We start from the raw sequence: 23,095 nt of genomic DNA on the forward strand, positions 1-23,095 counted from the left end.
GCTTTTGTCTGAGAGGCCTCTGTTCCCAGCCAGAGGCCCCCTCGGGTCTTGAGCCCCCTCCCCGCAGCGCTGTTGGAAGCTCTGCCTCTTTCAGGAACCGGGGTGGGGGTGGGGGGGGGATGAGGCCGATTCCTCAGTTACAAATTTTACCTGAATTTCACGTCTGAGCTTGGTGGTGACCCTGACCCCCTGGCTGGACTTGACTGGAGTGGCCAAACCAGCCTTGACACTGGAGAACTTACCAGGCATCTAGGTTCCTGAGCGCACAGCTGGCTGTGTCCGCACCCACTTTCCCTGAAAGCACCCCGTGGCCGGCTGCCCTCAGCAACCGCACCCCTCCCCCAAGGTCACCAGCATTTGTGGATCCAAAGGACAGTGCAGGTCGGGGGAGGAAAAGGGCACCTCGTGTGGCTCCTGCCGCGTGGCAAGCATGCCACGCCCCCTGCCTCGGTTTCCCGGAGGATGAAGTGGGGCTGTGAGGGGGCGGCTGTGGTCAGGTGAGAAAGGGCTTTGAAAAGCAGCCTCCGTGAACCGGAAGGGCAGTGAGAGGGAGCGGTGTCTGGTCCCTGTTTGAAAGGAAAACCGCTCCGGCAAACAGACTAAAGCAGACGGTTCTCTCACCAAATCCAAACCAGTGAAGGATGGCGTGAGCCGACCGCACCTAGGTCCTCAGTGAGCACGCGCGGCACCTACCCGTCGGCTGAGGTCAGGCACTGGTCCTCCCTGGCTGTCCCGTGAGCAAAGCGGCCCCGAGGAGGGAGGAGAGAGTCACACGTGGCTCTGTCCAGCCCAGCGCCCCCAGGCGGGGTGGACTGCAGATTTGGCTGTAAGCTTCCCAGCAGCCACTGGGAAAAGACAAAACTGTCAGACACATTCTCATAAACAAAAGCAAGATGATTTCTCAGGAGACGCTCCCCTCTTACAGGAGAAGCACAGCAGTGTCTCCTAGACGCCCTCCTGGCACCGTGCCGCGAAGGCAATGGCATCCGTTCAGAGGACACAGTGACAGGGAAGCTTTCATGGGGCTGCTTCGCACTCCTGCTCCACAAACACCCTGAGGAGAGTCCCTCCCAGGGGCACAAAGGCGCCAGTGGGCAGTGAGGTCCCTCCTCCCAGCCGCCAGCAGCGCGTGACTCAGCCATGGGTCCCCTTTAAACACCTGTGGGCGAGTCTCGAGAGCAAAATGCCAGCCACAGGATTGTATCATTTACTTGAAATCAGCAGAGAATGTTCTAAGTAGAGTTTCCATCAGCTGTGCAGCTGGCCCTGTGGACAGAAGCCGGGGGGCACCCTGAGTCCCGTGCTGAGGCCCTGGCAGGGCAGCTAAGATCCCAAAGACACCCCGACACAGGAGGAGCGCGCTTCCTTCTGACTCTTTGGACGCACGTGAGAATCTCGGATCAAGAACAACTCTGCTGTTAGGGCCAGGCGGCCACTTCAGCCACCTCAGTGGCCTTTAGTTTTTGTAACTTCAAGAGCCACACCAGCCAGCCTCACTGTTGGAACACTGATGGCTGATACTCTAGAACCAAACACGTCATGAGGGTCCCCAGGCAAATAAAGGACAGGGCCGTTATTAACAATTCTCTATTTATTAAAAAGGGTCTTAACAGCTTTAGAACCACAGCGCAGGTGTGGCCCTGGAGACGGCAAGGCCAGCCTGGCGGCCCTCCCCCGCATCACCACCGAGCTCACACGTTTGGCTGTGCCCCTTGCAGGCGGCAGAGGTACGGGGTGGGTGGCACCACTCTCGAGAGTCACAGACGTGAACAGGCCCACCTGACTGGCAGGGCAGTAAATCGTCCTGTGCAGCTGTTCTCTTTAAAAACAATTTCGATACAGCAGAGTTCAAGTCCAGGAGTAGAAATGTACAGTAACTGAGGACAAAGGTTGGTGGCCTCGCCCAGGGCCTGCCAGGACAGACCCCGTGTGAGCGCTGCCTGGGTTCCGTCACCTGGGCAGCAGCCAGCTGGGGAGTCACAGGCCGGAGTCGGGAGTTCCACAACTGAGCACACGGGCCTTTTTTGGTCAACAGGTGGGCGGCAACACTACCCCCAGCCCCGCCTGGGGCCCTGGGAATCCAGCACCCATGGCACGTGCGGATGAGAACCCAGGGGGCAGGCAGAGCCCGGGGTGTTGCCAGAGCATCGGAGCTTGCTGGTACCTCCCTAACGCTGCGGGGCAGGCTTTCTCCAGGCCGAGCTGAGATGCTGCTGGCATCCCTCTGTCACACCCCTGCCCCAAGGCCCAGTCAGAGGCAGAGAATATTGGCTAAGGGTATTCTGGTTCAAGGTGGGTGGGCTTTTCTTCCACCTGCAACACGACAAGGAACGCAGAGCCGCAGGGGCAGCAGCGGCTGGTGACGCCGCCCCAGCGCCTGGCCGGCCACTCGGCACCAGGTAAGCGAAGGCACAGCACGGGCCCCCGCAGGGGCGACCGCGCGCTGCTTGCAAGAAAGGAAACCGCGTTCACGTCATCTGTGTTCTCAACCTGCTCAGAACAGTATGTGCATTGTTCATAAAGTTTCCCTGAATGGTCTTATGAGTGTCAAAAAAGTTTTCTTTCCCAATATAAAACAGGAAAATTACACACATAGTAAAAATATTGGAGGAGTATTTCTTCATAGAGAGCCTCGGGCTGGCTCGAGGCGGAGGCAGAGGAGGAGGAGCTGGGGCCGTCATTTGCTGTGCAAAGTCCAGCTCCCGGCCACCTCCTCACCCAGCTGCAACTCGCCCGGCCTCTGGACGTGGCAGTGGGCCAAGTGCAAACTCCGAGGGTGGCTTTGAAGCATCCAGGTTCGGGGGAGGGAGGGGCTGTGAGGGCCGCCCGCCCCACACGGGTTCAGTAAGCACCTTCCGGGCTGGCCCACCGACCGACCCCCACCAGGGGCTGCGGTGGGCGGTGGGCTGGGACACACAAAACCGTCTTGAAAATAAAGCAGAAATGATGAACCATGCTTATTAAATAAAGCTGCAACGGGAGGACCACGATCCTACGTGGGAACGGAGGCGGTGGGGGGAGCCTTTTCCCAAACTCACGACTTCAACACCAGACTGAGGAATCACACCGAGAAGACAAACCAGCGCGACCACGGGGAGGCCCGGCTGAGGCCCAGCGCACAACCGCCTAGGTGTCCACAACCAGGGTTCTACGTCTGCTTACCCCTGACCTACGGCTCTACAACCAGATGGACGCCCTGGCCCGAGCACCAGAGCCCCTGGCAGAGCAGCCGGTGCTCACGGCCCCCATCTGCGCGCGCGGACCCGGCCAGCAGGCGCCGGCGAGGCAGTCTCGCGGGGAGGGCGAGGGCCGCTCACTGGAGGATGAAGCCCGGCTGGTGCGGAGGCAGCCGGGGCGGGGGTCTCTGGGGCAGCGCCGGCGGGTACGGTGGCAACACAAACTGCTGCAGGGAGAAGCCCTGCTGTGCGGGGAGGCCCCCGCGCGGGGGCAGCGGTGGGCACTGCGCCACTGGGTGCAGGGGGCCCTGTCCTGAGCCCAGGGCGGCGGCGAACGGCGCGGCTAAGCGTCCCGCAGGCACCGGGGGCGGTGGAGGAGGGATGCGCCGAGGCACCGCGGAGGGGGGCCCGCTGGCCTCTGGGGAGGAGTAGGGCAGGGGGGCAGCGGGCACCGGCTCGGGCACCCTGGGGGGCAGCGGGGCCGGCGGCGGGGCCTGGGGAAGTCTCTGCCCCTTCAGCACCATCTCCTGGAGCTTCTCGATTTTAACCCTTCGCATGTGGGCCAGTTTCCGCTTGCTCTGATAGACATCGATGAAGGAGTCCAGGGGAAGCTCTCCATCGAGAAACTTCTCTGCCATGTTCTGAGGGAGCAGGAGAAACCCGGTTTACGGGGCAGGTCAGCCGTGAGGGAAGGAAGCGCCCTTCACCCCCCAGGGCACCGGGGGAGGCAGGGCCAGCTTCCTCCCAACACGCATCCCTTCCCTGTCCCCGGCCGCTGCTCGCTGCAGACCCCGCTGGCGCCCCACCCGGGCCGAGTGAGCGGGAAGACAGGTGGGCTGGTCCCACCTGCCGGACAGGTGGCGGGCCCTGGGGAGAGCCCGCCTTAAGGTGAGGGGCCCGAGCTGCTAAGCCCCCGGCCGGAGACCAGCGTTTCCTTCCCTCCACTGGCTGCGCCCTGACAGCCCCACACGGTCGGCAGGACAGAAACCTGCTCGCGCCCACGACGGCCGCCCCGCCCGACGGTTCCTCAGAGCACTCGGCCTAGTCCGGCGAGGCTACAACTGCACAACTTTGGACCCTGACTCATTTCCTTATCGCTCAGCGAGGCTCAAGCCTCGGGTGCTCAGCTGGCTGTGCCCACAGGCTGTGCCCGGCCAGCTGACGCAGACAGAAGGTAACTCAGCCAGCGGCACCCACGGGACGGGCGCCGATTCAGTGTAGCGTGCACCCCTCACCTGCGGACCAGACTGCCCCCGCTGCTCCCCTGGCCCCCAGGCTGGCGCTCTCCCCAGCCCACTGGCTGGGCCGCCCTCTCCGCGCAGCCGGCATGCCTGGCCCTGGGGGAGCTGGGCCCAGGCCCGGGTAACTGCCCTGGGGCGTCCCGCTGGGCTGGCTGGATTTACCTCCGTGTCCTCCTCGATCTTGGCCCCTTCCGCCTGCAGAAGCGCTAGCAGGGTCTCCAAGGAAGCGCTGCTGGACTGTTTATCTGGAAGAAGCAGGAGGCACGATCGGGTGAGGGGCACCGGCACACCCTCAGAAACCACCATGACCCCCGGCCCCTCAGGACGACACGCTCCCCCAGTCTCCTCCCCACTTCCCTTTCGAAGAAAGAGTGCACTTTCGCTGGATAGGCGACAGGAGAGTCACAGCTACTGAGCTGACTTTCCAGGAAGCTGACAGGAAAGGCCGTAACGCAGCCAGTGTCACCCGCCTGCCTCACAACACAGCGGCGATTACTGAGCATGTGACCTAACCTTGCAACCTAACCCTGCAGTCACCCCGTAATTTATTTCCTTTGGAGTTCTGAGTGATAATTTACATAAATACATAAAGTATACACATCTTAAGCGTACCACCTGAATTTTTACACACACAAACCCAACCACCATGACCCAGACTGGGATACAGAATGTTTGCACAGGCTCCCAGGCCCACTCCCAGAGGTGCTGACCTTCACTACCCAAGAGTTCTGCCTGGTTCTGAACTTCACACAAGTGGACTCACACAGTAGTGCTCTGTTCTGGCCTCTTTCACTCAATACCACGTCTCTGAGACCATCCGTGTTGCTGCACGAATCGGCAGTTCATTTCTTTCAGCGCTTTGCGGCACTGAAAGTTGTGTAAGTGTCACGACTTACCCATCATTCTGTAGATGGACACTTAGACTGTTTCCAAGTTTGGCTCTCACAGAGCAAGCTATAACGAACATTCTTGCGTGCATCTTTTGATAGACATGAGTGAACATTCGCTTCTGCTGGGGAGACACCCAGCAGTGGAACTGCTGAATCACAGAGCATGCCTACTTTTCACTGTAGCAGGTGCTAACAAACAGCTTCTCCAATTTTCACTCCTCCCAGCAATGGAAGAACCGCACATCCCCACCAGCACGGGTGTTGCCCGTCTTTTCACCTTTACTCATTCTGGTCGGGCATGTTACAGTGCATTTTTACTGCAGTTATACGGATATAGGGATCATGGTATCGGACGTCACTGTACACTTCACTGAAGGGGGTGATTTCTTAACCTTCTCTCTCCTTTTTTTTTTGGGGGCTGTGCCCCTCGGCTTGTGAGATCTTAGTTCTCTGATCAGGGATTGAACCCAGGGCCACGGCAGTGAAAGCACTGAGTCCTAACCACTGGACCACCAGGGAACTCCCCTTTTAACCTTCTCTTAATCTCAGAGTTTCCTTGAAAGCTACCCCCAATGCACTCAGGCTTCAACAATAGTCAATGCTTGTGTCACTTCATAATGGCTCCAAAGTAAAGTGTGACATTAAAATAAAGTATTCCAGGGATGAATATTTTTCAACATTAACTGTGAGGGCCTAACTTCAAGGATAAAACATTAGTTGTATATCATAATTCAGAAAATTGCCTTTTTTCTATACTGTTTGGAAAAGGTATGGTCTTGTTTAAAAAGTAGTCAAGTCTCTTTTTCTAAATTACTGACACAATCCTATATATAAACTATTTTTTCACAGCAGTAATGACTGTCTTAATCTGAAATTGTTCCATAATAACATTTCTTTCCTGGTTAGTGCAACAGCTTGAAAATGCACCCTTGCCTCAGCTCTTTATTCTTGAAAGATCACCCTAAAAGAGTTACCTAATTTGGTCTTTTTTATCTGATAGGCTTCAAAGAGCACCTGGAGTTCCTGGTATTTTTGGGTCAAACGTGCTTTCAGAGAGTCCAGCTGGGGCTGGTAGAGAAGGTTTCCTTCTGCCAGGCTCCGGTTGCTGGCCAGCGTCATTTCTTTGTTAAGCTGAACATTCTGCGTCTGCAAAGACCATACAGGGTGATGAGAACCAGAGTGTGAGCCCCGAGCCCCACCCCCGGGGCCACCGCAGCAGCTTCCGTTTGGCTGGGCAGCTGCCCCCATCCCGACGCCAGCCCCGATTTCTAGTTTGGACGCTGTTCCCGTTCTTAAAGAGCGAGACCACTTCCTCTCCTTCAGGCCTGCAGGACGGGCTTTGTCCCAGGACCTGCTGAAGCTTTCACCCCAGGAGCTGCGCTGTGACCGGAATTCCTTACCACTGCCATTGTGCTCTTAGGAGCGGACAGCTCTAAAGATTTGGAGCTAGAGTTTTCCAAAACGAGTTGCTGCTGTTCCAGAGAAGTGAAAGAATCACTTTTTATCAGAGGAGGGCCAGTTGGCATGGTGTCAATTCAGGCTTAGTCATCAGGCTTTGAGATCAAACACGAAAGCCCGAGACCCTGGGAAGGAATCCACTCAGGGGCCCTGTTCTACTCTGCCCCTACGCCCGACACCGGCTCTTCACGTCTGAGCGGAGGCTTGAGTCTCCCCAGCTCCTGACCGCTGACCCAAAGCTGGGGGCGGGGATTTATCTGCCCGACAGGGGTCCTGTGCTTCCGGGGGTGGCAGGTCACGAGTGGGTGGAGAAGCCCGCCTGGACCTCAGGGGTGAGAGGGGTTAATGCGAGGTCTGAGAAAAGGTGAGGAAGTCCTAATGAAACGTAACCAGAGTACATTTGAATAAAAAAGCAAAAATACCAACGTGTCTTACTTCTAGCTCAGTCCCCTTTCCGCTCGCTGGTGAGGGGCTCCTCCACGGCCTGCAGCCGCCTCGCTTTCTGGACTTGAAGTCTTATTTGCCCCCGTTTCTCTCCGAAGCTCTCTGTCAGCCCCACACCAGCAATCCTGTCCTCCCCTTGATATTTTCTACACCCCACCCCACCCAGGCTATTTTCGCTGCTACTTCCTTCCTCTTGCTCGTCTGACTGTAGATTCCTGGTCTTGCTGCCTCCGCGTCAACCCCACCCCCTCCAGTCATACCCTTTGGTGCTAGTGCACAATTCCCAGCACGCGCGCGCGCACACACACACACACACACACTCTCACACGTGTGAGAACAAAGAAAGAGCCATGGATGCAGGTCTCTAGCAGGAGGCCCTGCACCGAGTGGGGGGCTCCTCTCCTCAGCAGACACATAATCTGCATCTCTCGCATGGACCACAGGGCAGGGCCCTCAAGATTAGGCTCAGGGTAAAGCGAAATTTAAGTTAAAATAGAATATTAAGCCTCTAGCTCAACACTATAAAACTAGTACAGTAGAAATACTCTCCTCTCTTGCTGCTGCTTTCAGCCAGCAAGGACTATGGGGGCTGGAAAGACCTGGTTTAATCGGGTTCCTGGTCCTGCAGACTTTGGAGGGGTCCTGGGGGGCTCCCAGCACCACCCCAACCCCTACCCACAGCAGCTCAGCCTCCAGGTACACTGCATGCAGAGGTCCTGCAGAAGAGTCTTTCCTTCGATTAAGCCATTTAAAAGAACAAACCAACCAGCCATTGTACAGCCACCCTGGAAAACAGCTCGGCAATTTCTTTTAAAGCAAAACAGGTAACTACCGTATCATCCAGAAATTGTACACTTGGGCATTTATTCCAGAGAAATGAAAATTTATGTTCACACAGAAACCTGCACATGAATGTTCAGAACGGCCTTCTCTGTAATCAAAAACTTGAAGCCACCCAGGTGTCCAGCAGGTGAACGGCTTAATGCAGTACTACACCCACACCACGAGCAGAGCGCAGACCTAAGAAAGAATGAGCTGCTGAGACACGTGCAGCTTGGACGAAGATCCAGGGGACAAGGCTAAGCGAAAGAAACAAACCCGCCCAGAGGGTCACAGACTCCAAGATTCTGTGTATACAACATTCTTGAAAGGACAAAACTACAGAAATGGAGATGGATTCGTGGTTGGCGGGAGGGAAGTGGCTGTAAGAGGCAAGAGGACGGCTCCTCGTGGCCACGGTGCCCTGCTCTGACCATATCGGTGTCAAAATCCTGGCTTGGGAGTGGACTAGAATTTTGCAAGATGTTGTCAGTGGGGGAACCCGGGTGAAGGCTACACAGGATCTCTGTGTTATTTCTTACAGCTGCATGTGAATCTACAATTATCTCAAAATTTAAACTTTAATTATAAATAAATAAAACAGACTGTTGATGAGATCTTTTGCTCCCACTGGTCTCATCTGATGGACGGGAAGGGACAGGTATTCAAGGCCACCGTCAGGACCCACTGCCCCGTGCACGCCATCATTCTGACTCAATCAGTTCTGTGTTCAATAAACACTTAGCGAGCAACTGTTATTTGCCAGGCCCTGAGTGAGGCCCAGAGAATTGAGAGGAACAGGCACCCTCCTATTCTCAAACTGAGAATCAGCGAAAATGGAACCGAACTCGACAGGCCCTGATCTCTGAGCCCTGGGGTGACCTGGCCCTCGCTCGCCCCGTCCCAGCAGTTCTGAGGACCAGCCAAGCTCTCCCCAGCAGGCCCCCGGCCCCGCCTCACTGCCCGGCCCCAGCTGAGCGCCGTGTCCGCAGAGGCCTCCCTGGCCGTCGTCGCTAAGCCAGCAGCCGCCCTCTGTCACAGCACCTGTTTCCTTCCTGCCACCAACGGCAACCAGTGAGCACTACGTCTGTGCGCCCGCTCACTCTTACCCCCTCTGGGCGTCCTGGCGTCTGTGGTGTGCCCAACAGCCAGCACACAGCAGCCACTCAGCAAGGATCTGCTCAATCAATCAGAGACCCTCTCATCCCCTAAAAAGCCAGTCACTTGAGGCCAGATCTGGCAAACAAGGTGGGTAACAAAATGCAGAGTCAAAAAGAAAAAAACCATGAGCTGTGCTTGTCAAGCAACAAATGCCCCAAATCCTTTATGCAACAGACGGGCTCCCGTAATAGAGGAACCCTTGGGGACTGCGGTGGAGGGCCTCACTCGTCCTGGATCTAAGGGCCATCCGATCAGGAGTTTCCCCAAGTCTTCAGCGCAGGCAGACCACAAGCACAGGGCTCCCGAGGGGCCACTGGAAAGGCATCGCGTGACGGAAGTGCACCGTCCTAGCACCGCCAAGTGCCAGCCTACCGCAGGGGTTCTCAGCGTCAGCTGAACTACCTGAAGGCAAGGGGGCGCTGACAAGTTCCCCAGGCCCAGACCAGCCCCAGATGAGCCCAATTCTCTATGAGGGGACCCAGGCCTAGAGAGTGTCTTCAAAGCCCCCAGGTGATCCCTGCCTCACAGTTCCACCCTAAAATATATCTACGAATAAAGCTTATTCTCCTGGGGTCCAAGTCAGGTCAGAATCACTTCTCCTACAACATGTCATGCACAGAATGCAGAGGCAAAATAGAATTCCAACCGATGGAGACGACCGTTATGCTGACTGTACTCTTTCTATCCCCGGGTACTCAGATGTTTCTACAAGACTATCAGGAAATTCTCAGTGGCCACCCAGGGCACACCCGCACCCTCTCCAGGTGGACAGTGGAGACAGTGGTGGCGGGAGCGGTGGCCAGGGCGTAGGCTGAAGTGGGGAAAAGCCTCTTTCTTAAGCCTCTGATAAAGCTCTTCCAGCACAAGCATCAGCGCCCAAACACGCCTTTGATATTGCATTAGAGAAAGACCTTCCTCCCCAACGTTCCTTTTCATCATCCCAGTTGAGGAAAACTGGGAGGAAGCAGCCAGCCTTGTTCTATCGTTTGCAAAGGACTCGGGGCACCATGCCCACCACACTCAGCAAGGCTTAAGTGGCAGCCACGCTGGGTGATGCGCGGTCTGACTCTCCACCCCGTCCTACTGATCCGAGGCCTCGTGCGGAGCCATACACCCTGAAATTGAAAACTGGGTCCCAGCCTCTTGATGGTTTCTCATGATTCTTTTTCTTAACCATAGAGAAATCTTTTCAGGAAATAATCTCTCTGTGGTAATGAAACATTTTTATAAATGTACTCAGTTTCACTTCAGTTTCCTTTTCTGTTCAAAAGCAAAGAAAACTGAGATGTGTGATAGCAGCATTTACAGTAAGATCCACTTATACAGTGATTTCTGCCCATCTGTCCATCCGTGAGCAGGGCAGTCTGAAAGGACGGTCACCCAAAGCTAACAGCGACCTCTCAATGGTGTGACTTTTATTTTTACTTTCCTCTTTCTACTTGTGTATAGTGTTTGAATCATTTATAATAAGCATATATAAATTTATAGAAAAGTAATTATGTTTTAATTAAAAAAGAAAAAACCTGTTAGGTATTAGTAGAACCAGAAGGGCAGAGGCTCTAGGGAGATAAGCTGCCTTTGTTTAAAACAAACAAAAAACCAAGGTCTTTTACATATACTTGTCCAGGCAGAGTGGAGATATTGTTCTCTCCTGGGAGGCTTACATCACTATATGACGTTCTCACAGAATGTACATTCTACCTCAAATGCACAGGTCATTATTTATTTGGGTTGGGGGAGTGTGGTAGAAAATAAAGTTGGTGAGGAGGAAAACAGACAAACCCCCCTCTGCATGACACATGCAGTAGTTACAACTGAGAGGCACTCGGGGCCAGGACGGGGGCCTGCCTGCGCCCCACTGTCCAGAGCTGGGTCAAGGTTTGAGTCTGTACTGGATGTTTTCCAAACCAGATGCTTCCACAATGTGAAGTTCCGATTTAAGCTGGCCTGTCTGCCCCTTCAACTATAATTATAACTGTGCCTTCCTATAAACACTACAATGGGCAAATCTGCCCACGTTTCCAAGCTAAATCTTTTATGGAAAAATACTCAGAGTAGTCCCTTATTCCCCCTTTACACTATAATATAATCCTTATCATAACAAAGTAAATGACATTATTGAATTATGTTAGCAAATTTCAACAAAATAGATGGAAATTCTTGATCGTACTGAAGTCCTTTAAATGCTCAAAACCCAGTAAGGACACAGAATCTGGGCTGGGGAACTAAGATAAAAACACAGGTTTGGGGGACGTCCCTGGCAGTCCAGTGGTTAAGACTCTGCACTTCCACTGCAGGGGGCACAGGTTCGATCCCAGCTCGGGGAACTAGATCCCCGCATGCCACGAGGTGCAGCCCAAAAACAAAAAACAAAACAAACAAAAAAACACAGGTTTGCCCTCTCACCTACTGCCATGCTCAGAGGCCTAGTATTTGTACAAAGTCAAGGATCCCATTTTATTTAACAAGTAAACATTCCGTCTGGCAGATAAAACACTCCTCACCAACAACTCTGCTCACGCTGCTCCCCGGCCTATATATAACGCCCCTCCTCAAACCCCTGCCCTGGCTGTGGCTCTGGGCCTTTTTCGACTCCGAGAGCCACACGCAAAGCTACACACGCTCTCGCTGCCTGATCGCCGGGTGCTCTCCGAGGCACAACTCACACACTGCTCGATCCGTCCCTGCAAGTGTTCGGCTCGAAGCTGAACTGCACCAGCCCTGAGGGGTCTACACCCACCATCTCCTTGTAAAGAACACCTTTACTAAACGTCCCTCGACTCCCCCAAGCTGAGCAGCCCCTGTCGTGCCAGAGACCCAACTGATGTAACTGAACTGGCTTTCCTTCAGCACACAGTGACATCTGAGCTCTCTTTTTTGTGGCCTCACAGAGCACACCCCTGGTTTTACTCTGTGTTGTAGTTCATGGTGCTTGTCTGTTCATCTGTTTATTCATTCATCCAAACAAGGATTTTCTGAGGCACTGTTACGCGCTGACCCTGGGCAGGGCCGGCGATGGACACAGGGGTGAACGAGGCAGGCCGGACCCTGCCCTCGCGGAGTGCCCCTCGACTGAAGGCAAATTAAACAAAGTCACACCAACAGCTATCACGGTATCACAATGGCGTTTTAACTCTCCTGCGAGTGACGGGTGCGTGTAGTGGGCTGAATGGTGGCTCCCCAAAAGAAATGTCCACATTCTAATCCCTGGAACCTGGGAATGTGACCTTATTTGGGGAAAGACTCTTTGCAGATGTAATTAAGTTAAAGAAGACAAAGATCATCCCAGATTACCTGGGTCGTCCTAAATCCAATGGCCAGTGGATTTATACAAGACACACAGAGGAGAACACAGAGAGAGGAGAAGGTCATGTGAAGACAAGAGGCAGGGAATGGAGTGATACGGCCACAAGCCAAGGAGGCCAGCAACACCAGAAGCTGGAAGAGGCAAGGGACGGATTCTCTCCTAGAGTCTCTGGAGGGAGCATGGACACCCCTGATTTAGGACTTCTGGTCTCCCGGATTGTGAGAGAATAAATTTGTCTTGTTTTAAGCCACCAAGTTGTGTAATGTGTTATGGCATCCAGAGGACTAATCCAGGGCTGGAATCTTCCATCTCTCCTTGAGATCCCCTCTCCATCCTGCTCTGTGCCCCAGGGGCCAACTGGCTAATCCACATCCACCACCGAGGCCCCTTGCCTTCTGGTTCTAGCTGGATTCAGCGATGGGGACTGAGGGTGGGACGAGAGTGAAATGAGGCGGGGGTTCTCTGGGTCCCCTCCCTCTGGGGTCGCTGTAGGTGACCAAACCCCCCAACCCAATCAAAAGCAGCCCCCTCTCTCGTTCTCCACACCCAGTTCCATCCCTCAGGCCTGGGGCTGAGAAGTGCACACCTGTGGCCAGTCCTGCACCAGTCCTGGGGGCGTCTACACCCACCTTCCCCAAGCTGAGTGCCGTGTCTCGCCAAAGGCCTGACTGACAGAACTGGAATGGCTTTCCCCATGAAATACAATGGCGTCTGAGCTCACGCTCACCCTTCTGATGAGAACCTCAGGCCCCTTAAGAGGAAAACTGAGCCCTGTTCACTCCCCGATACCCAGAACCCAGCACAGTACCCAGGCCAACACATGCCTACTGCTAAATATGTGTTCAACTCAATCTGGAGGACTCTTGATTGCTGGGCCTCAGGCCACTACCTGTCAGTTGTTAAAACCTTGCTAAGCTGTTCTGAAGATTAGCTTCTTTGAATGTTTATAATAAATTTTTAAACAGTAACATCATAGATTAATGCTCGTTATTACAACCAGCCAGGTGAAACTATCTGCACCCCTACTTCACCACAGGAGTGATCACAGTTTGGAAGCAAAGCATAAAGGGAAAAAATTAAGATTATGACAGTGATTGCTCTAAAGCAAAACTACCCATTACTGCGTAGACATCAGACATGCAACACATATGTGGAGACTCATTAGAGGTGGGTCAGCGTCACACAATCCCTTCTCTTGAGCTGAAATTCAGCCCTCTTGGAAAGCCTACGAGAATGTGGGAGTAATGTTTATGATTGTGATGGCCTGGAACCTACAATACTTTACACATCTTTTTTTTTTTCTTTAAAACACTCAATGGGGGCTTCCCTGGTGGCGCAGTGGTTGAGAATCTGCCTGCCAATGCAGGGGACACGGGTTCGAGCCCTGGTCTGGGAAGATCCCACATGCCGCGGAGCAACTGGGCCCGTGAGCCACAATTACTGAGCCTGCGCGTCTGGAGCCTGTGCTCCGCAACAAGAGAGGCCGCGATGGTGAGAGGCCCGCGCACCGCGATGAAGAGTGGTCCCCACTTGCCGCAACTAGAGAAAGCCCTCGCACAGAAACGAAGACTCAACACAGTCATAAATAAATAAATAAAAGAACGTGGGAAAAAAAAAAAAAGACACTCAATGAACTCCAGTACCTAGACTATGTATGGCTCCTAACAGCCACCGCAACATGCTCCAGCACAGCGGCTTGCGCGTTTCATTCATTCATTCAAAAAATACTTAAGAAGCACCATTACACGCCAGGCTCTGGGAGGGCAGCAACCAGAACACAGTCTGTCCTCCTGAGCCTAAGTCTCCGCGCCAAGACCGCCACGGAGATGGGCGGGGTTCAGCTCCCAGGGCCTAACGCCAGAGGGCGCCGTTCACCCTGTACTGCAGCCTGTAGCCCTGACTGTGTTTGCTCTTCAAAGAAAAGGCTCAGGGGAGGAGAACAGACACATGTATATCTACGGCTGAGTCGCTCTGCTGTACACCTGAAACTATCAACATTGTTAATCGGCTATACTCCAATATAAAATAAAAAGTTTAAAAAAGAAAGGTTCAGGGGAGAAAAAGGGGAAAAAAAAATCAAACAGATGTGAACTTAAAGATTTAAGTAAGACAAGTTACTGGTGGTGACGTGACAGCTTCACTCTCGCCAGCACCTGACACAGTTCAACAGTACCTGTGAACATTTCTTGAGCTCTCACCGCGTGCTTGGCGCTTTGCCACCGTCCCTTCATGCATTATATCTCCTTAATCCTCTCAGCGAGGGTGAGACAGATTTGTCCCCATTTTACTCAGGAAAAAGGAAATGCAATCTTAGGGAGGTTTTAGAGATCACCAAAGTCACAAGTGCCAGGAAGTAACTCCAGAGGTATGACATTAAGAGTTAGGGTATTTTGTCTCCAGGTGTGTTTTCTACAGGATTACACCATGAATTATGCCACAGAATCTACCCTACTACACAAAATCCAGTCTACCACCACTTCTCTATTTTCAAGTTCCAGTAATCACCTAAATTTCATTTCTATTTATGCCTCTCATTTACCCTTTTATTAGGATATTTCAAACAGAAAGCAAAAGCAGAGGTAAGTAGTATAATGAATCCCTGTGCGCCCTTCTCCCAGGTTCAGCAATTAGCAACATTTGCCAGTCTTGTTTCTTCTGTACTCCCCACTTTTGGGGGGGAAGTATTTTAAAGCAAATCTCCACATAATATCATTTCACCCTTAAAAACTTTAATATGTATGTTTAATGGGCAAGAACTTCATAACTCTAACTACAATGCTGTAACTACACTTACTAAAAATTCTTTAATTTCATCTTTTGTATGTATTGGCTTGAATTCCTCTATGAGCATTCTGCCTCATCTGTTTGAGTATCGGAAATAATTTATATAGGAAAAAGCAGGATTAATGTTTGATTTTGCCGCCCCTCCACTTTTAAAGCCAACTTTTAGAAGATTGAGTTAGTGCTCAAGCAACCTCCAAAAACGACCAATAAGCTTTTTTTGGAGGTATCATTATTAAGTAACAGATTTTTAATCAGCTGTAGTCATTAATCTTTCTAATGCTCAAATTGTCCATGGCCAGTGGGAGACACTTCGAGCTGGCTCTTAGGCTGACATACTCCAGAGGTTTGACAGCTGCCCTGCTCTCTGGTAAAACAAGATGTCCCAGACCAATCTGTACATTTGCTGCCCCTAACTCAGATGGGTCCTTCTCAAAGAAACACTGGTTCCTTTTGGTGGGAAATTCATTTTGATTTTTTCCTCTCCAAATAAAATTAAATAGAAAGTTATATATAATACAAAGATACAGAATGAAAGAAATCTTAGCCTTTTACTTTCCACTAGAAAAGTTCAGGTTGCATTCAGACGTTAAACACAGCAGGCTTATGGATTAGGTGATAAAAAGGTTGGCATGCATTCAGCCAGGTTAACCTCGTTTCCTTTTATCGTGCTACACTTGATCTAGTTCACCAATTAATTTTACGGTAGATTTCACCAAAGTCACATGCAATTTGAGTTTGGGCTTTAATACTAAAGGTTAGGTTATCAGAAAACCCAAATTCATCTTCCATTCAGTGAAAAGACCTTCCCAGTGATGCACTCATTTCACCAGTCTTCCATTTGAAGGCAGGCTTTCAGGTGGAGCCTGTAATCCAAGCCTATAATAACCCAGAGGTGACCTGTAAACACAACCCAATGTGGCTTGATTCAATCCAAATGTTCCCTGAGTTTCTATGAAAAAACTTAACAGTTGCTGAGTTGGACTGTTTAACATGTTAAAAAAAATTAAGGATATGAAAATACAAAAAATGCAGTGAAAGAACTGTAGAACATTATGAAACTGTTCTAAAATACAGCAATCTCGTGGGCTGTGTGAAACCATCTCCAAGGCTACAGCCTACTCGGGAAAGTAAATTTGCCAGCTGCTTATCAAATGTTCCACCGAAACAACCACTCAACAAGCAGAACATATTAGATTAATAACGACTGCTACTTCTGATCGCAGATATCAAAATCCTTCTTGTTGAGAGAAACTTGCTGTCCTCAGAAAGTAGCAGACAATGGACATAGACTCGACCAATCCCTTCCATATGGAGCTGACTCGCATCTTAAAAATTAGTATGTTATTCACTGTAAGTGCAATTGACCACAGGAAATGCAAAAAGCTGGGCTTGAAAATAAACGGACTAGCCCCAGGGAAGACGTGGTCTCAGCTACACAGGATTTGATTGTTTTCTACTTCTGGCAGGCACAACATACCAGGGTGTTCCGTTGTTTTTTTGTTTTTTTGTTTCCTAGAAGACGTATTTCCTAATATTTGGCGGGGGGGGGGCGGGGGGAACCAAGATCTCCCCACTTCCTGGACTTGTGTGGATAGTGGTGTCGATAATACATGTTACTTTCCTAGTATCACTGGCCTTGTAATTCCTGGGGACTCCGGGTGGAAGAAGAAAGGGATGAGAAGCAGAAGGCAGGACGGGACCCAAGCTGAACACAATGTTACCTGCCTCTGTCCCTCATCTCCCAAAAGCAAGGGGCTTGGCACACTTGGCCCTAGCCTAGTCCTACAGAATCAGAATCTCACAGCAGGTGAGCCAGGAAAACACAGAGAAGCCCTCACTTCATATAATCAGAACCAGTCAGCTGCTGGTTAACTAAGCAGTTTGGTTAAAGCAGTAACTCACTAAACACATAGAATTTTAAAGATCTATCCATTTTTTTCACTTAAGGCAAAGGTCCTTTCTTAGAGAAAGGGTCCACTAGCTCGATTTCCAGAAGTTCTTTGCCTAGACCATACCTTCTAATGTGGGGAAACTGAAGACACTGGACAAGCAAGATGAGAGCAGAATCCTCCTGGAATACTAGCAAGCTTTTTTTTCCCTAGTGAATCACCTTATAGTAACTCTTTCCAAAGCACTCAGCTTACAGTTTTCACTCTTTTCACACACGGTTCCTCGGTTGCCACAGTACTTAATGAAATCATGTAATTACTGCAACAAAATCACAATGAGGGACTTCCCTGGTGGCGCAGTGGTTAAGAATCCGCCTGCCAATGCAGGGGACATGGGTTCGAGCCCTGGTCCGGGAAGATCCCACATGCCACGGAGCAGCTAAGCCCGTGCGCCACAGCTACTGAGCCTGCGCTCTAGAGCCTGCAAGCCATAACTACTGAGCCCGTGTGCCACAACTACTGAAGCCCGCGCGCCTAGAGCCCGTACTCCGCAACAAGAAGCCACTGCAATGAGAAGCCTGCGCACCACGACGAAGAGTAGCCCCCACTCGCGGCAACTAGAGAGAGCCTGCACGCAGCAACGAAGAACCAACGCAGCCATAAATTAATTAATTAATTAATTAAATGTCAAAAATTTAAAAAAAAAGAAAAAAAATCAGAATGAACAGGTCTGAGAGAAAACACACTTGACTCTCGGTAATTACGCAAGTGTGGTGTGGGAGCAGAAATGCCCGGGCATCTAATCATGATTGGGGGGGAGGCATCAATCATTATATTTGATGAAGGGCATGGAGAATGCCAATTATTGGAACACTTTAGTTAAGTAGAGGGAGGTCAATTAATAGCTTCTACCGTAATTTAAAAATCCAGATCCCTCCCCCCGTCCCCAAAAGAAAGCAGCCTACAGAAGACAGAATTTCTAAACTTTCCTTTTCTTATTAGTAGTTTCTTGCCAAGACAACCAACCAAAGCGTTCACTTGTTTAGTAAGAGCTTTGGGGTTTTCCCCTCTTCACCACAAACTACAAGAAAAGCATGTATGTGAATTTTCCGGGATAGTCTTTACACAGATGCAGATAAGAAAATGCCTATCCAGGTAGATCCCAGATGTATATTAAGACTACATCTTTTGACAATTTTGCTTTTACATTTAAAATACATCATGACATGAACTTTCCAACACCTGACTCAAGAATTCAGTTTAATAGATAAAAGTTTACTCTCACATGACTGAAATTATTCATCTTCTATTCAGTATGAGAAAATGCTATTCTAATAACGAGATTTTTTTTTTTTAGTCTGTGGGTAGAGAAAGGGATTAGTCAAAGGAGGATGAGTTATTCTAAATTATTCTACTTAAATTTCACAACAAAAAAACTGCAATTATAAGTGATGTAGGGAATAAGATGTTCTAACTAAAAGAACTGCCTAGATACTTAAGACTGACTCATTTTCAAAAAAATTAGGTGTTGATATTTTAACAGATTTATGTTCAAAGATGTTAACCGCAATATAATTTATGAAAGCGAAAAAACCCAGTACCTTAATATCCAGTAATAAAGGACTAGTCACATAAATTGTGGCATACCTCCATGATAAAATATCATAAGCCACTAAAAATCATGTCATGTAAGGATCTTCTGACAAAAAATAAGAAAATGCCCAGAGCATAAATTTAGATAAAGAAGAAGTCAAAAACTCTACATGCAGAATGATCCTAGTGGTAGAAAACACATAAAGAAAATGTATAAAATGTTTAACAGTGTTTATCTGAGCGGTGGTATTACACGTGATTATGTTTTTCTTCTTTATAGTTCTGTATTTTTAAATTTTTCTATAATAAACATGTTAAAAATGTCATTTTTTAAAGGTTTGATCAATTGGGATCAGAAATCTTAAATACTATATACACTTCCTTGCTTTATTTTTTTAAAATTAATTAATTTATTTATTTTTGGCTGCACTGAGTCTTCGTTGCTGTGCACAGGCTTTCTCTAGTTGCGGTGCCTGGGCTTCTTATTGCTGTGGCTTCTCTTGTTGCGGAGCATAGGCTCTAGGTGAACAGGCTTCATTAGTTGTGGTGCACGGGCTTAGCTGCTCCGTGGCATGTAAGATCTTCCCAGACCAGGGCTCAAACCCGCGTCCCCTGCGTTGGCAGGCAGATTCTTAACCACTGCACCACCAGGGAAGTCTCCTTCCTTGCCTTCTTAAACAGAGCACATGAAAGCACAAAGGACAGCCTTTGATGAGACAGAATCATCAATATCAAGTAACTACAGTGGGTCTATGAAAAACCAATACCCCTGGGCCATGGAAGCAGATGGATACATTTATGTCCTTAAATAAGCATTTGCCCAAGTGTGCCCCGGGGAACCTAGCCCCACCAGACTGAGTTCCGCGATGGAGTAAGTGTGGGAAATACTACAACACACACTAGCTGTAAGAACCAAACCAAACAAAGCAAAGCAAAGCAAAACCCCTCTTATTTAACCAGATTCCCCCGATTTCTTTACCAGAGCCCTCTTACTGTAATCGCCATTAACAATCACAGAATTAGGGAAGCACTACCCTAAACCAAACAGCCTCAACCACTTCATTAACAACCGTCGCAGCTTCATTTACTGGCATTTATCATGGTCATGCGCTGTGTTCCACAGTTTACAAACATTATCTTATTTAATCCTCCAAAGTCTCATAAGGACGGTATTTTAATTCTCCCCTTTTAAAGATGAGGAAACCAATACTTAGAAAGGTTAATCCGTGTCCGAAGTCTTCTAGCAACCCAAATCCTATGCTTAACAGCTGATCTTACATTTTTTGTGCAGCTTCATGTATTTCTGGATGGTGTAAATTGGCTCTACTAGTTTTTCCCTACACCCTTTAAAAAATCTGCCGCTGACAGATTAGCCATAGGACCAAGCCTGTTGTTATCTGAATTGTGTGCAAAGCAAGACTCAGCAGGCTGTGCAATGAGTCTGGTGTAAGCCTCCAAGTCAAAGAGTCTGGCTGCCTGAAAATCTTTCTTCTCAATCCTCTTTCAGCCTTCTAACTGATCTCCCCACTTTCTGGTCTTACCCCCTCAAATCCATCCTCTCCTGGCTGCCTGAATCATCTACATAAATCGCCAAGTATGACCACACCACTCCCTGGTTTAAAATCCTCTGACTGGAGAGTGAAGCCCAAGCTTTCTCAGGAAACATGGGGCTGTCTGGTTTCTGCCCGCCTCTCTGGCCTCGTTCCCCCCACGCCCTGCCCTGGCCCCTCCAGCAAGGCCTGCAGGATTCCTGTGCACACAATCTCTGCTTCTCTCCTCTGTGCCTCTGTTCATGCAGCCCAGCCCCAAGCCTGGAAGTCTTTCTCCCTCATTACCTGGTTAACTCACCCTTCCAATCATAGCTCATGAGTCATCTCCTCCAGGAAACACTCCCAAGGATCTCCCTGAGCCCTGCAAAGGTTCACCAGGCCTCCCTCCCACTAAGGCATGTCCTCACTCCTACTGTTTCACCCATACATTGAAACTGGCTTTTGCATACCTGCGAGATCCTACAAGATGAAAACTCTGGCTGAGCGGTTTCACACCCCGTGCCCCACACGCAAGGTGCTCCATAAAGGTTGAGTAAATGAATAAACTTACCCCACCTCAGCTGTGCTCACATTAATGAAAGCCGCTGTCTGACGGCAAACACCAATTAGCACTTACTGTCCCTCTGCCAACCTCAGCCCTGGGCTATGGGTACGAATATAACCTCAAGGTGCCATTAGCTAACCTTGGAGATAATGTTTCTTTCAAATCAAGCCTTTTATTAACTATGACGTTGCTTGTAATATAACAGCTATTCAAACATCTGCTCTTCACACGCACTCTTTGGTACGATGACCAATGCTGCTCACAGTTCCATGAGAAATGCGTTGACAAGCTTTCCCCTGACGCACTGCAAGGTAACCTACTGCCCACAAAACTCCATCTACTGCTCTACTTTCACTCTTCCCTATGAAGTAACTCTACGAAGAACTTTCCTCTGTCTTTGTGCCACTGGGTAAGATGGTTTTCCTGAATAATGATGGGATGTGGAAACCCCACACAGCTGAGGAAGGAAATAAACCAGCTAGAACCCTTGCCCCGGCATGTGCTGAGCCTCAGCGATCACATCTGTGAGCAGCGGCTGACGCACAGGTCGTTAGAGGCAACCCTGCACTGCTACCTGGCATGATCCCCATAGCAACGTTCCGCTACAAATACTGTGATAAAAGCCAAATCTACAACGAGGCTGGCTTAGCTCAAGAGCACCTCGATTCTGCACACGACAATGAGGTTCAACCAGTGCAGCCTGTTTCTGGGTTCCTCCTGACTAGTCTGTACGGTACAGGCACTGCAACAGGATGTCAACTTGCCTGTAAAGTCGAGTCATCGGACCGTGTCCGTCCATGGCTCCTCCTTCCTTCTCGCAACCCAATTACTCCTAATGGCTTTTCAAACTTTTATATTCTCCTTGACTTCCACAAGCGCTTGGACGAAGTCAGCCCCCAGATTTGTATCTCTAAGCAAACCATCCCCCTGAGCTCCAGAACTGCACTCTCAGCTGCCCACCGGACGATGTCATGTAGCTGCCCTGCTTGTCCCCCACACCCAGGCCACCACGGTCTCAAGGACCCCCTCTTCCCTCCTCCAGCCTCGCTCTGGCCCACCCTCTCACTTCCACTCAAAGCCCAGCTACCTCCACTCACTCAGCGGCACTAACTGGGCACATCCTGTGTGCCAGGCATGTGCTGGGTGCCAAGGACACAAAAATAAACGTGATAAAATGGAACCCCCAGGGCAGTCGGGGACACAGGGAAGCAAGGGACTTACAAAATGTGTCTCAAATTCCACCGAGGAGGCATACAAAGAGGCTAAGGGACCGTGTGTCTGGGACTGACGGGGGGAGAGCATTTGGAAGGCAAAGCTGATGGGGTCCCTCGGTGGGCAGGGGAGGGGGAGGGACAGCTCCACAAGGGCACCGTGGTGTGAAGGGGTCCGACCAGCTGGTCTGCAACTCCCCTCCCAGAACTCTAGCTCAAATCCTAACCTCTTCTTACCTGCCCTTCCGTTTCCACCTCTGACCTGGTCTTCCTGAACCTCCCCATGCCACTCCCGCCCACACCCTGCCGCCAAAATACTCTTCCTAAAGTCCTCTTCTGGTCACACTGCTGCCCTGCTCCAAAGAGTCACGGAAACTCAGTGCTACCAAAGGAACCGCCATTGAGTTCTCGCCTGACTCTCCGCCTCGCCAGCCTTATTTCCTATCACTTCCCTTCGCACAAGCATATCTGATCTGGTAACTCAACGAGTCATAAAACCTGTCCCGTGCTTTCCTGCTCAGTGCCGTGCTCAGGCTGTCACTCCTTCGCGGGCCCCCACTTTTGTCAAAATACTACTTAGAGAAATAAATACCTAATTCAAGACAGTGGCTCCCTGGGGGGTGGGGAATCACGTTCAGGATGGAGCACAGAGGGCTCTTCTCTGGCTTGGTCGTGTTTTCTTCCAAAGCCGCTTGCAAGTACACAGATGTTTCTTGTATCATTCCACACCCTCGTATAGGAATTACTGTATTTGATCATTTATTTTCTTAAATCTTACTTGCCTATCAAAGTCCATCTCTTGCAGTAGGAACCTAATCTAGCCAGAAAGCCTCTCATCTGAACTTCAATGTCATTTACAATTCACATGTGGCCTTTTTCTTACTTTCTCCCTCTCTCTAAAAAAAAAAAACAAAAACAAAAAAACTGTGGTAAAATATACAAAACATGAAATTGACCCCTTTAGCCATTTTTAAGCGCACGCTTCCTGCGGTGTTACGTACACTCACGTTGCTGTACCATCAGCGCCA

At 50.3% G+C, this 23,095-nt stretch overlaps 1 protein-coding gene across 2 annotated transcripts in view; it reads right to left on the reverse strand.

Annotated features, from left to right (window-relative positions):
* Positions 1 to 196: 196 nt before the first annotated feature.
* Positions 197 to 23,095, reverse strand: part of VPS37B (VPS37B subunit of ESCRT-I) — a 28,539-nt gene continuing 5,640 nt past the window's right edge. The window contains exons 1-4 of one of the 2 annotated variants that reach the window (XM_057527154.1): positions 7,201 to 7,331; positions 6,282 to 6,453; positions 4,580 to 4,662; positions 197 to 3,817 (exon numbers count right to left, since the gene is read on the reverse strand). In XM_057527154.1, the coding sequence (XP_057383137.1) occupies positions 3,314 to 3,817; positions 4,580 to 4,662; positions 6,282 to 6,426 (732 nt within the window). In that variant the 5' untranslated portion in view covers positions 6,427 to 6,453; positions 7,201 to 7,331 and the 3' untranslated portion in view covers positions 197 to 3,313. Of the gene's footprint in view, positions 3,818 to 4,579; positions 4,663 to 6,281; positions 6,454 to 7,200; positions 7,332 to 23,095 lie in introns of those variants that run through there. The other variant, XM_057527153.1, reaches the window with a different exon arrangement.

The sequence above is a fragment of the Balaenoptera acutorostrata genome, chromosome 13 (genome assembly GCF_949987535.1).
Source record: "Balaenoptera acutorostrata chromosome 13, mBalAcu1.1, whole genome shotgun sequence".
NCBI lineage: Eukaryota > Metazoa > Chordata > Mammalia > Artiodactyla > Balaenopteridae > Balaenoptera > Balaenoptera acutorostrata.